Here is an 11,427-nt window from a genome sequence, read left to right on the forward strand (position 1 = left end):
CCTCCAGAACTTGTTTAATTCTTCATTGCATCGATTCAACAAGGCGCAGTAAGATTTTGGTCCACATTGACATGAAAGCATCACACAGTGCTGCATATTTTTTCCACAACATCCCAAAGGTGCTCTGTTGGACTGAGATCTGATGATTGTGAAGGCCTTCTGCTCCTGTAGACCATCCGCTTCAAGCACATTCAGAGATGCTCTTCTGCATTCCTTTGTTCTAACAAGCAAACTTCAGCAGGTTATCTTGACTTTGTCTACTTGCCTGAGTTATTGCGATGTCACTGGCTGAGTGGGTAGTTTTGTTAACGAGCAGTTAAAGAGGTGTATCAGTTGGAGCCTGCTGTTGTCTAAAATTTTATGCTGAGGCCTTAAAATTGTATCAAATATTCCCTTGTCAGGGAATGTGTCTACATAGTTATGGTCATTTCGCATAGGTGTACACACGCATACGCAACACCCCTGCGCGCACACACATTTTCTTTCTCTTGCTACATTTCTGTCTCTCTCTCTGTACGCTCTCTCTGCAGTGTAATCTCTAGTAGTGCTCTCCTCTTAGTCAGTTAACTGTCTGGCAGCAGACAGCGAGGGTTTCTGCTCAAAGACACCTTGAGGTGCCGTGGAGAGTGTGTGTGCATGATGGATAGGACTGAATTCCTGAGGTGGCACTTTTAGTCTGTGCACACACACGCATGCACACACCAGAGTGCCACTTGGCACACACTTCACCAGTGACCTCATCGCCAATATCATATTTTTCTTTCAGAAGCATTTTAATGACTCTCAGTGTGTGTGTGTGTGTTTGTATCTGTGTGTGTGTGTGTGTGTTTGTATCTGTGTGTGTGTGTGTGTGCAGGGGCCCTTGAGAAGCCATATTACGCTGACTACTCCCCGTTACGTCGAAGTATCCACACCGTGTGCACCAGCCACTACCTGGATCTCTTCATAACCATCATCATCTTCACAAACCTCCTCACCATGAGCATGGAGCACTACAACCAACCTCAGGTAACCATGGCAACACCTTCCTCCACCTGTCCTAAAACCATAGTAATGAAGCACAATGCAGTGGTATTGTAGAAGTGTGTATCTGTGTGTCCTGCAGTACCTCGAGGAGATACTGAAGTACTGCAATTACGTGTTCACGCTGGTTTTCGTCATCGAGGCCATTCTGAAACTCATCGCGTTTGGACTCCGACGCTTTTTCAAAGAGAGGTATCCCCAGTCGCGCATGGAGACGGAGGCTCTCAAAAAGCATGCCTTCAGAAGCTAATATTGTTTTTGTCCATGTGTGTGTCAAGATGGAACCAGCTGGACCTCGCCATTGTGTTGCTGTCCATCATGGGGATCACACTGGAGGAAATAGACCTGAATGCTTCCCTGCCCATAAACCCCACAATTATACGGATAATGAGGGTCCTCAGGATAACACGAGGTAAGCACACAGGGAGACAAACACAAAAAACAAACAAACACGACGGCGTGAGGCTGATAAGAGCTGACATGTTGCAATATTTCAGTGCTGAAGCTGTTAAAGATGGCGACGGGGATGAGAGCTCTGTTGGACACAGTGATGCAGGCTCTGCCTCAGGTAAGAAGCATCTATTGTGCTTGTACAGTTAAACATGTCTTTTTAAATGCCTGCCTGGTGTCCAGATCTGATGAAAAGCAGATGGCTTGTTTTATTTAGCAATTTACGAGGCCTGGCACTGACTGCCTCTCCCATGATTTATCACTTATTCCTCCCAAGCAGTGCTATACCAGCGACACCTAATAATCACTAAACAAAGAAGAAGACGTACTCAGATTTAGCTAAAGGGTACCTGCTGATCCTTAAACTCATCAGTTAAATCCTGACTTTATGGCATATTATGAAACAGCTTGGCTTTGGGATGATTGTTTTGCTGCTTGCTGACGAATAAAGCAGAACATCCAAAGATCCAATCTGAAAAGCTTTCTTTTCTTTGAGGCACAAAAACTCTGCAGACAAAAGCTGCATTCAGACAGATTTTACACTGGTACCTATATCACACTTTCCCACTGTATTTAAGCACTCAAACCACGTCCTTACTATAAGCTTCATTCACACACACATTCATATTAGCACCACCAACCACCAATCAAATCGCCAACCTTCTGATTACCTCCTGAGCTCCTTTCCTGTGTGATTTTTTTTTTTTTTTTTTTTTTTTTTCAAGCCTGTGATTATGTCCCCTACAATAGGCTAATACTGACAGCCTGGACCACTACCTCAAGGTGCTTTATATTGTAAGGTAAACCCCAACAATCAAACAACCCCCTATGAGCAAAAACTTGGCGACATTGGGAGGGAAAATCTCCCTTTTGACAGGAAGGAATCTCCAGCAAAACCCGGCTCAGGAAGGGGCGGCAATCTGCTGCGTCTGGTTGGGGGTAATAGAAGGGACATGGATGTAGCCACTGTGATGCCACCAGGGGTTGGCAGACTCTTGTTTTAAAGCCAAAAGTTATTAAATTTAGATGAAAGGCTGGAGTGCTAAGTTAACCAAGCAGCTAACTAAGCAGCTAGCTTGGTTAGCAAGACTCCATGGGTGCAACACAGTCATAGATACCTGCTAGTTAGTGCTAACTACGGATGGCGCTGTCTAGCTTTTTCCAGTTAAGAGCTGATGTTGATACCTTGGCTGTCTAAAACACTGGCTAACACAGTGGAAACAGTTAAAAATATTAGAATATCATGCACAGAAAAAAAAAGCTAAGCTAAGACTTCTCAGCCAGTTTGACCTATCCACAAAGCTAGTCATATTATTTGCCACATAAAAGCATTAACTTTTCCCCCCATAAAGACATGTGAAGACCTCTTCTGTGCCCTTAATGACAAGTTTTGACAAGTATATATCAATAACGCTGGGTTAAATGACCATTAGAGTAGCCATAGTAACCTGTATAGGCAGAGATAAACCTCAGTAACGTCTAATACACACCCAGTTATTTTATCCTGGAAGTAGGCCGGAAATATGACACAAACCTCTCAGTTCAGAAACAAAAAACAAGGGTTAGACCCAATAGGCTTAAACAAGGTTAAAATCCAACATCTAGCACCTACCTATCACTAAATTGCTTCGTCAAGTTATCGGGTCAACTACTAATTGGAAGGTTTGTGGTTCGATCCCTGGCATGCCAAATATCTTGGGGCAAGCTACTAACTCCAAGTTGCTCTACAGTGTGTCCATCGCAGTATAACTGTGTGTGAATGTTAGACAGAAAACATGTATGTAGAAAAAGCAAAGGAAAATTTTCTTGCATGATTGAGTAGAAAAGCATTTTATAAGAACCAGTCCATTTACCATTTATAGAAAAAAGTTAAAAAGAAAATAAAATGTGTCTTAGATGTGGGAGCGGCAACATTAGTTCACCATTTTGGTCCAGATTAAAATATTCTAACTATTAAATGGATTATCATAAAATGTTTAGCAAATATTCATGATGAGGCCAAATGAATTTAGCTTTTCAGCTGACAGCTGATGTTTGTAGCTTTCATTTAAATTTCTTCATGATGTGGATGGATTGTAATGAAGTTTAGTGTCACTGTTTATGTTCCTCTGTGGCTGAACAGTCTCATATGTTAACCTTTTAATGGTTAACATGCCAGTGTCAGGTTTTACCTGATATACTAGTAGAATATGGTCTGCACTTTTACAGCACTTTTTAACCTTAGCAGATCTTCAGAGCACTTTAACGATGTCTCTGTCATTAATTCGAGCAACTGGGGACTCTGTGAACTTTGGCTTCACTCTCTTACCCAAGGACATTTTAGCATTTGGAAGGAGCAGCCAACATTCTGCAATTAGTATAAAACCCAGTCATTCACCTGAGCAATGGCTCAGAAACATCCCCATCAGCCTCAGCTCTACTTGTGTGTTAACTTCTAATTACCAAATATTAGCACGCTAACAAGCGTGGGCATAACATCATAATTATGGTGCGCACTACTAGAGATCTGCACATTAGCATTGTATCTGTGAGCGTGTTACCATTAAGTCAAAGCGCTCCTGTGCCTAAGTATAGCATCACAGAGCTGCCGCCTTCCCCGTGTGCCTTCTTTGAATATAATGTGGGAAGGCTTTGGGGAGGATCAACCAACCTTCCTCGGGGGACCCCACAAGAAACAAGGGAGAAACAGGAAGGGAGGGGGCGGTGGTGCACATTAAACAAGCGGAAACATGTATGCAAGTACACATTTATATGGTGTGGTGATGCTTTTGACCTCCAGCTTAACCATGTTCATTTTAAACGACAAACCCCAGGTGCATGTATTCAAACAAACCAGCGGAAATCTCAGCTACAAAGAAAATACCCACGATCCTCCACTGCCTTCCTATTTGTGTAGTATTTGTGTGTGTTTGAAGTGACACGTCACTGCAGGGGATCAAACCCACGTCTTTGCGGCGCCGTCCGATGCGCTTGTTTCCAGTTCGCTTCATCGGTGGATGCACCTTTTATCTAATTAGACATCGCCATGCCTCCTACCATGAAGAGAGGCAGGCCAGGTCTCAGTGACAAGCGTGTTTGTGACTCATCAGGGCTGGGTCCAGGCGCCAAAAACTCACTTCTGTTTCTCAAGCCCTAAAACGTGAGGTGTTATTCCACTCCATGATGGATCCCGTTAGTTTTTAAGGAGTAGTAAACGTCAGTGCAGTAAGGCTCAGCGGTCTCTGTCTTTGGGCTCTTCCTATCTGTTGGCGTCTCCCTCTCTCTCTTTTTCAGTGTATACTGTACATGTCTATTTTTTGGTGTATCATACACTCTATATATCTGTTTGTGCGTGTAATGTGTCCGTCTAGGTGGGGAATCTGGGTCTGCTCTTCATGTTGCTGTTCTTCATCTATGCAGCTCTGGGAGTTGAGCTCTTTGGAAAACTGGGTTAGTGTGTGCATGCATGTATGTGCAAGAGTGTGCATGTGAGCCTGTACATGCGTGCAAGCGGGTGCGACCGACGGGTGATTTATGTGTGGATTACATAAACAAGCATAAATTTTGCTGAGTTACATACATTAATTAATGCCAATTTAGAATCAGCAACCTAATCAGTGATCTAATCTGTGCACAGTTCTCTTTCTTCTCCCCCCTTGCCTTCGTCTCCCACACTTACCAGATCTAATATTCCTTTCATCCTCTTTCAGAGTGCTCAGACGAGAACCCGTGCGAGGGTCTCAGTCGCCACGCTACCTTTGACAACTTTGGCATGGCTTTCCTCACGCTCTTCAGGGTGTCCACTGGGGACAACTGGAATGGGATCATGAAGGTTGTTACTCTTCCTTTCCTCTCCTCTGAGGGAGTTTTTAAGAAGATGGATGGACGACTGAGTGCATGTTTGTGTCTGCGCACACGTGTGTCTCAATGCATAGGTTATGAGACAGCCGCTGCATTAAGCAGAGAGCAGATCACTGTTTTTTTATGACAGACTAAGAGCTGCTGACATTCGAGGGTCAGGAGAGTGTATTACTCTTCTGTGACAGGCTCAAGGTCCTTTTGGGCTCAGATCAACATCTCCCCCTGTAGGAGATGAGAGGAAGTACAGCAGAGCGCATTAATATATCACCCTAATCCCTTCATTTATCATCAGGTTATTGCTTCTTGATCCTTTATCGTCTCCTCTTCCCTTCCTTCATCATCCAGGACACACTGCGCGAGTGTCGCCCGCAGGATCGCCACTGCCTCACCTACCTGCCCTTGATCTCGCCCGTTTACTTCGTCACCTTCGTCCTCACGGCTCAGTTTGTGCTTGTCAACGTGGTCGTGGCCGTTCTGATGAAGCACCTGGAGGAGAGCAACAAGGAGGCACAGCTGGAGGAGATGGAGGAGAGGAGGGAGAGGGAGGAGAGAAGGGAGAGGGAGGAGGCCAGTCGGCGGCTCAGCACCGCCTCTGTGGGCGGGGACTTAGAGCTGGACGCACCTGCCCAGGTGCGTGCTTGTATTCCTGCATGCGTGTAAGCTAGGAGGGTAGAGATGACAGTGAGAGTAACAGTGTTGGTGATGTCATGTGCCAGGTGCAAGTTGAGGATGAAGAGTGTTCCCATGGCAACCTACTGAGCATGGGACGCATGCTCTCCCTCCCCAGCGACAGCCATCCTCAGCCGCTCAGATGCTCTCCTTATCCGCTCATTGGCCACGAGGCATTCTCCGGCTACAGCTTCTCAGGTAATTTGGCTGTTTATAGCCAATCGAATTAAGGAACTGTTTTTTACTGTCCTATAACAACTAAATGACTCCTGTAAAGATTATTGCTTCCATAAATAGCTTAGAAGGCAGCAGAGCTGTGAAGTTTGCAGAAAGTAAGGCAATGTTATCAAAGGCCTTAAGGAAGGAGATATTTGTTATGGATTTAAATGGAATTGATAGAACTATACGCCTGCCACGTCTTTCCCATCTTTAGTTTATATTTGGATTGTAACAAATCCTGGAACAGCCAAGTATCCCACAAACAAATAAAAAACAACAGAAAATTCTGGGTCATCCAATATAAAACCAACCAAATCTCAATTTAGACTTTTTAATCTCCCTTTTTTCACCTTTGCTGATTCCTCATGAGTACTTAGAGACATCAATGTGAAATTTTCAAGGCTAAAAAACACTTTTAACTCTTCCAATTCTAAAGGAGTACCTCATTTTCCTCGCTTACTTCCCTCGCCAGTGTTCGAGCACGGGCGAACAATTCCACACGCAATAATTCCCATTCCCATGTGAAGCACTTTGTAACAGCTTTTTGTCTTAAAAAGTGCTATATAAATAAATTTTACTTACTTACTTACTAATTCAGGTTGTTTCCACTCGATGTTCTCCCTCAGACGTTTAACAATATGCTGTAAGTAAAAGGTTTATCATAGATTAAAACAAGAAATCAAGTAGGTTTAGATGTGGAGTGTGCCTGTAGCATTACCTGGAAGTTATTTTCAGTCTTGTCATGTTAAAGTGTCTTTTTTAACAGTGGAAGTTTATTGCACCAAGTAAGCTGAATATAGTCCTTCACTGGAAGTCATTTTAACTAAAATTGTCAGTGAGATAAAGATGAGGTGAAACTGAATCGTGACTTGGTCTCAAAACAGTTTTTTCATCTCATGAGTTGTGAAAACGTACTGAAATACAGGAGCTGATGGTGTGTGTGTGTGTGTGTGTGTGTGTGTGTGTGTGTGTGTGTGGCTGTGAGGTGAGACAACTTTTTTTTTTTTTTAATGCATCTAACAGTTAAAGTCTTGCTTTTTTTTTTTGTTCTAGCTGTCATCTTCATAATCCACGTTACTTTCTGCAGGCTCCATGTCATCTCTGGGCTCCAGTGGAGGCGGCTCCCTGCTGCAGGTTCCAGGAGCTCTGCCAGCCATCAGTCACGCTTCACTGGGGTCTGGACGCAGCTCAAGGCCAATGATCTGCCTCAGCACATTTCACAGCATCGACAGGCACTCCTCACACAGACTCGGCTCAGCCAACAGCGTAGAAGGATACAGGTTTAGCCCCACTCACAGAGCCAAGAGACATAGACTGAACTCGGCTCACAGTATAGATGGATATAGATTCAGCCCGGCTCATCGCATCAACAGACACAGACTCAGCTCTGCTCACAGTATGGACGGATACAGGGTGAATCCAGATCCCAGCGCCGAGCGGCCGAAACTCATGTCCAGCCACAGCATAGACAGGCATCCGTCGCTCAGACTGAGCCCCACGCACGGCAGCGGCGGCAGGCGTCCTTCTTACTGGCTCAGTCCCGAAGACAGTTTAGACAGAAACAAGTTGAGCCCCTCCTACATCCCTGACAGTTCAGCCACAAGGAGACCAGCATCCCTCCGCACTGCAAGCAGACAGTTAAGGAGACAGGTGTGTTTGTATGACGATGATAGCTGAACATGGTTCAGTTTTATTTATATAGGTGCCTCAAGCTGCTTTATGTTGTAAGGTAAAGACCCTATAATAACATATCTGCTGGGGGTGAGGAGAGGAAGACAGTTATATTAGTTTAGTTCTACAAGTTTAACAGTTTCCCTTTGAATCAATTAAATAAACGAGGTGAGATTCAAGGATTTAGATTTTTAATTTTATGTGAATGAATCGGAATCAAAGAATGTAAAGACAAGCTGAGAGGTTAGAGGGCATCCCTCCAAAAAAATCTAATATCGCAACAGCAAAGTCTGAAGTGGGTCGTAGTTGCTTATAATCAATTTTGGTGCCTTTTTGTGTTTGTAAGGAACAAAAATTCCATCTTTTGCTCCAGGCTGATCTGCAGCACACAAGCCTACACGCACTTTACAACAGTCTGCGATTGGCTATCTCATAGTGTTTGTGCATGTGCTGTGTCCGCAGGAGGCCGTGCGCCTCGACTCTCTGGATCAGAGTTCAGCTGACGATCTGGCAGAGCCCCGACTCACTGTGCCCGCAGCCTCCTCCACCCCACCACGGCAACGGTCGTCCAGCGTTCACACAGTGAAATATGCGCACTCGCAGAGGGTCATCTCCTGCAGGAGCCACAGCCGGAGCCACAGCGATACTGCTGCACAAGAACACGTACCTGAGGAGGCAGCCTGTGGCTCTCAGGTAGAAGCAGATTTTGAGAAGAGTTTGAAGGTATCAGTTCCACTCTGTGACTCCAGAGCAGCCAGCCCCGTTCCTGGCTCAGACCCCGCCCCACAGCCAGATGATGCTGACGCAGAGGTCAGCTGTATTAACAGTTCTGTTCACTCTCACACACAACCTACCAGCTCCCCGCACAAAAGTAGACACCTTACCCCGAGTCCTGGGGAGCACAGGAGCCGCCTCAGCCATTCGGTGTCCCCGGTTTCGGGCAGGAACAGGAAGCAGCGAATGAGCCCGCCGCCCGGGGAGGAGCCAGTTCCAGTCACAACCCAACTAACTGACAGCACCGCTGATCTGAGGAGGCGGACTTTGTCCTTTGACGCCACAAGCCTCTCTCCTAATCTGCCGGAGGGAAGTTCTGTGGAAGACTAAACAAACCCAGTGATGGGATCGGTCATTCTTTGAAGTGGAGGAGCCGAATGTGCTGCTTTAGCGCACGAGAGGGACGGGAGCCGCGGCCAGAAACAGGATTATACCCGTCTCCTGTCCCGCCCCTCGCCTCGTGCGCTCACAAGGTTTTCATAGGTTGTGTGAGCAGGACTCAGACTGTGTGTGTACTGAGTGTGTATGTGTTCAAAGACTTGGACCCCTTTTGTGCCGTATGCACACGAGATGCACACAAGAAGAAGTTTCCTTTTCTTCTCTCATAGTTCTAGCTTTAGTTCACTCATAGAGTCACTTTGCAGCTATATTACTCAAACACTACCCCTCCCTCTTGCTTGCTCCACCCGCTCATCCTTTTCCTTGCACCTCAAGCCCAGGTCAGAGTACAAAACTACTCTGAAGGTGCACTGCAGGTTAAGTTAGTGACTGGTCTGCTGTTTTACACAAAGAGACCACACAGCTGGGGCTGCAACTACCTGTTAGTCCACACAACATAAACGGATCACAGTAACGTCTAATCACATTTTTTTTCTCTGTGAAAATACCAAAACCCCAGAGACTCGATTCTGTTCATCTGGTTGCAGCTTTTTTTAATGGGATAAATGACTTTTTCAGCCATCCAAGTGACTGAAGACTGTTGAATTTCCACATTTTTGAATGTCAAATGACTGAAGTTGTCAATAGGATGAGCGATTAATTTTTTTCCCACTGAAAATGCAGCATCCAGGTGAACAGAGGAGGCTGTTCTGGGATTTCTTTACCCTGACAAAAAAGACCAAACAGCAGGTTGTCAGTTTATTATGATTTTGGATCAAGAGTGTCAAAATCATTTAAGATCTTAGGCGACATACAACCCAATTTGATCCCAATTAAACAGTAAAATCATTGAAGAATATTAAAGAAAAACACCTCAAAATGTTCCCCTTTTGTTACAATGTAATGACATACATTCTAAATAGAGTCGCATGTGTGAAACCATCTATTTACAGGACAGATGATGAATAATCCTAAAGAAAATAAGTGATTTCAACACTATGTCTCAGTCTTAGTATCACCCCAACTCCTTGACTTAACCACCTTACCATGGTGTGGTACAGCAGGCTAGGAGTAATGTCTTAGTAAGCAAGAAAAAGCTGTAAAACTAACAAATCAGATGAGTTAGCAGAACCCCTCGCAGCATTGTTGCTTGAAAATGTATCCGTCAGTTATCAATATCAAGAGTTGCCGAATGTTTTCTTTTGACTAACCCTTTGATCAACAAGCTGTTTCAGCTCTCATTCAGTTAATATGATCTGATGATTTTCCTAATTTGCAGACCGGTACTTGAATAGAATTTCCCCCCACTTTGTTCTCTGTGGTGCAGAAATTACAGTTTATGTTTACAAATGTGGTTTTAAGCAGTAGAATTACAAAACATAATAAAAAGTAATAATAATTTGTAACTGAACACCTACAGTATGTGAATGGTGCAGGCACAATGCCGTTTTATAAGAGACTTATACCTCCAAAACAGTAATAATGAATCCTGTACAGCAGCTTGTTGGATAAATCACAATAGGAAATTTTATATTAAAGATAGTTTTTGATTTTCAATATGATTCATCTTCTGTCTTTGGTTTTTGGAGGGGGTTTTTTTCATCATCACGGCCTACAGTAAACTTCTGGGTGTCGCTTGATTGCTCACGGCCTGAGAAAACCTTGATGTCTTGTTGATTTTTGGCCTGTATGCGCCCAACCCTGACAGCCTGAAAAATCAATCCACTCTTTGAACCTTTAAGTTAAAATCATGTAGTGTGACCTAGGCCTTAGTAGTTTCTACCTCGCTTTCCCCCCTGATTCCACCCACTCAAAACATTCAGTCAGCTCCGTTTTCTCACAACCCCCCGCCACCTCCCCCCAACTCTCCGTCTTAGTATTCTCAGGGTAGAGGTAGTTCAGACACAGCTGAGTGTGGTGCGATCGGAGCTCTGCGGAGTTAGACTGCCCTCTGCTGGCCCCTGTCTCCTTAAATTTGAAGAGGTTGTGATTCAGACAGACGCAGATGTAAAAGAAGGGCTTATTCAGGTGACATAACAATGCGTAAAACTTTGTAGAAAAGGTCAAGAATCTATTTTATTAAAACAGTGGGTGGTAGGAGAACTACAAAGGTGAATTTCTACACTTTTGAATGTCAATTTATCTGCTGGTGATGACAAGGATGGATGATGAGGGGTGCCAGTTGTAACGATTGATGATGATGGTGGATGATGCAAATGTTCATAAAGCCGTTTAATGTTCCTGCGTGTTAATGGAAGCGGGGAATGATACAAGAGAGGAGATGATTGGACAGTGCTGGAATAAAACCACTTCCTGTCTGACTTTTATCTGACTCCATAACCTTTCTTCTAATTCTGTCCTTTCCTCATGTGTCAAGATGGAAAAAAGAAACAGAAGCGGAAA

At 44.4% G+C, this 11,427-nt stretch overlaps 1 protein-coding gene across 2 annotated transcripts in view; it reads left to right on the forward strand.

The window, feature by feature from the left end:
* The window catches only part of LOC100704019 (voltage-dependent T-type calcium channel subunit alpha-1H), a 60,748-nt gene extending 49,397 nt beyond the window's left edge, over window positions 1–11,351 (forward strand). For both annotated transcript variants that reach the window (XM_013264567.3, XM_005460748.4), the window contains exons 26-35: window positions 857–1,008; window positions 1,106–1,215; window positions 1,302–1,435; window positions 1,521–1,591; window positions 4,824–4,902; window positions 5,163–5,284; window positions 5,659–5,943; window positions 6,030–6,180; window positions 7,289–7,851; window positions 8,335–11,351. In XM_013264567.3, coding sequence (XP_013120021.1) covers window positions 857–1,008; window positions 1,106–1,215; window positions 1,302–1,435; window positions 1,521–1,591; window positions 4,824–4,902; window positions 5,163–5,284; window positions 5,659–5,943; window positions 6,030–6,180; window positions 7,289–7,851; window positions 8,335–8,976 — 2,309 coding nt within the window. In that variant the 3' untranslated portion in view covers window positions 8,977–11,351. The remainder of the gene's footprint in view (window positions 1–856; window positions 1,009–1,105; window positions 1,216–1,301; window positions 1,436–1,520; window positions 1,592–4,823; window positions 4,903–5,162; window positions 5,285–5,658; window positions 5,944–6,029; window positions 6,181–7,288; window positions 7,852–8,334) is intronic.
* Window positions 11,352–11,427: the final 76 nt, after the last annotated feature.

This window comes from Oreochromis niloticus, linkage group LG6 (genome assembly GCF_001858045.2).
Source record: "Oreochromis niloticus isolate F11D_XX linkage group LG6, O_niloticus_UMD_NMBU, whole genome shotgun sequence".
NCBI classification, from domain to species: domain Eukaryota; kingdom Metazoa; phylum Chordata; class Actinopteri; order Cichliformes; family Cichlidae; genus Oreochromis; species Oreochromis niloticus.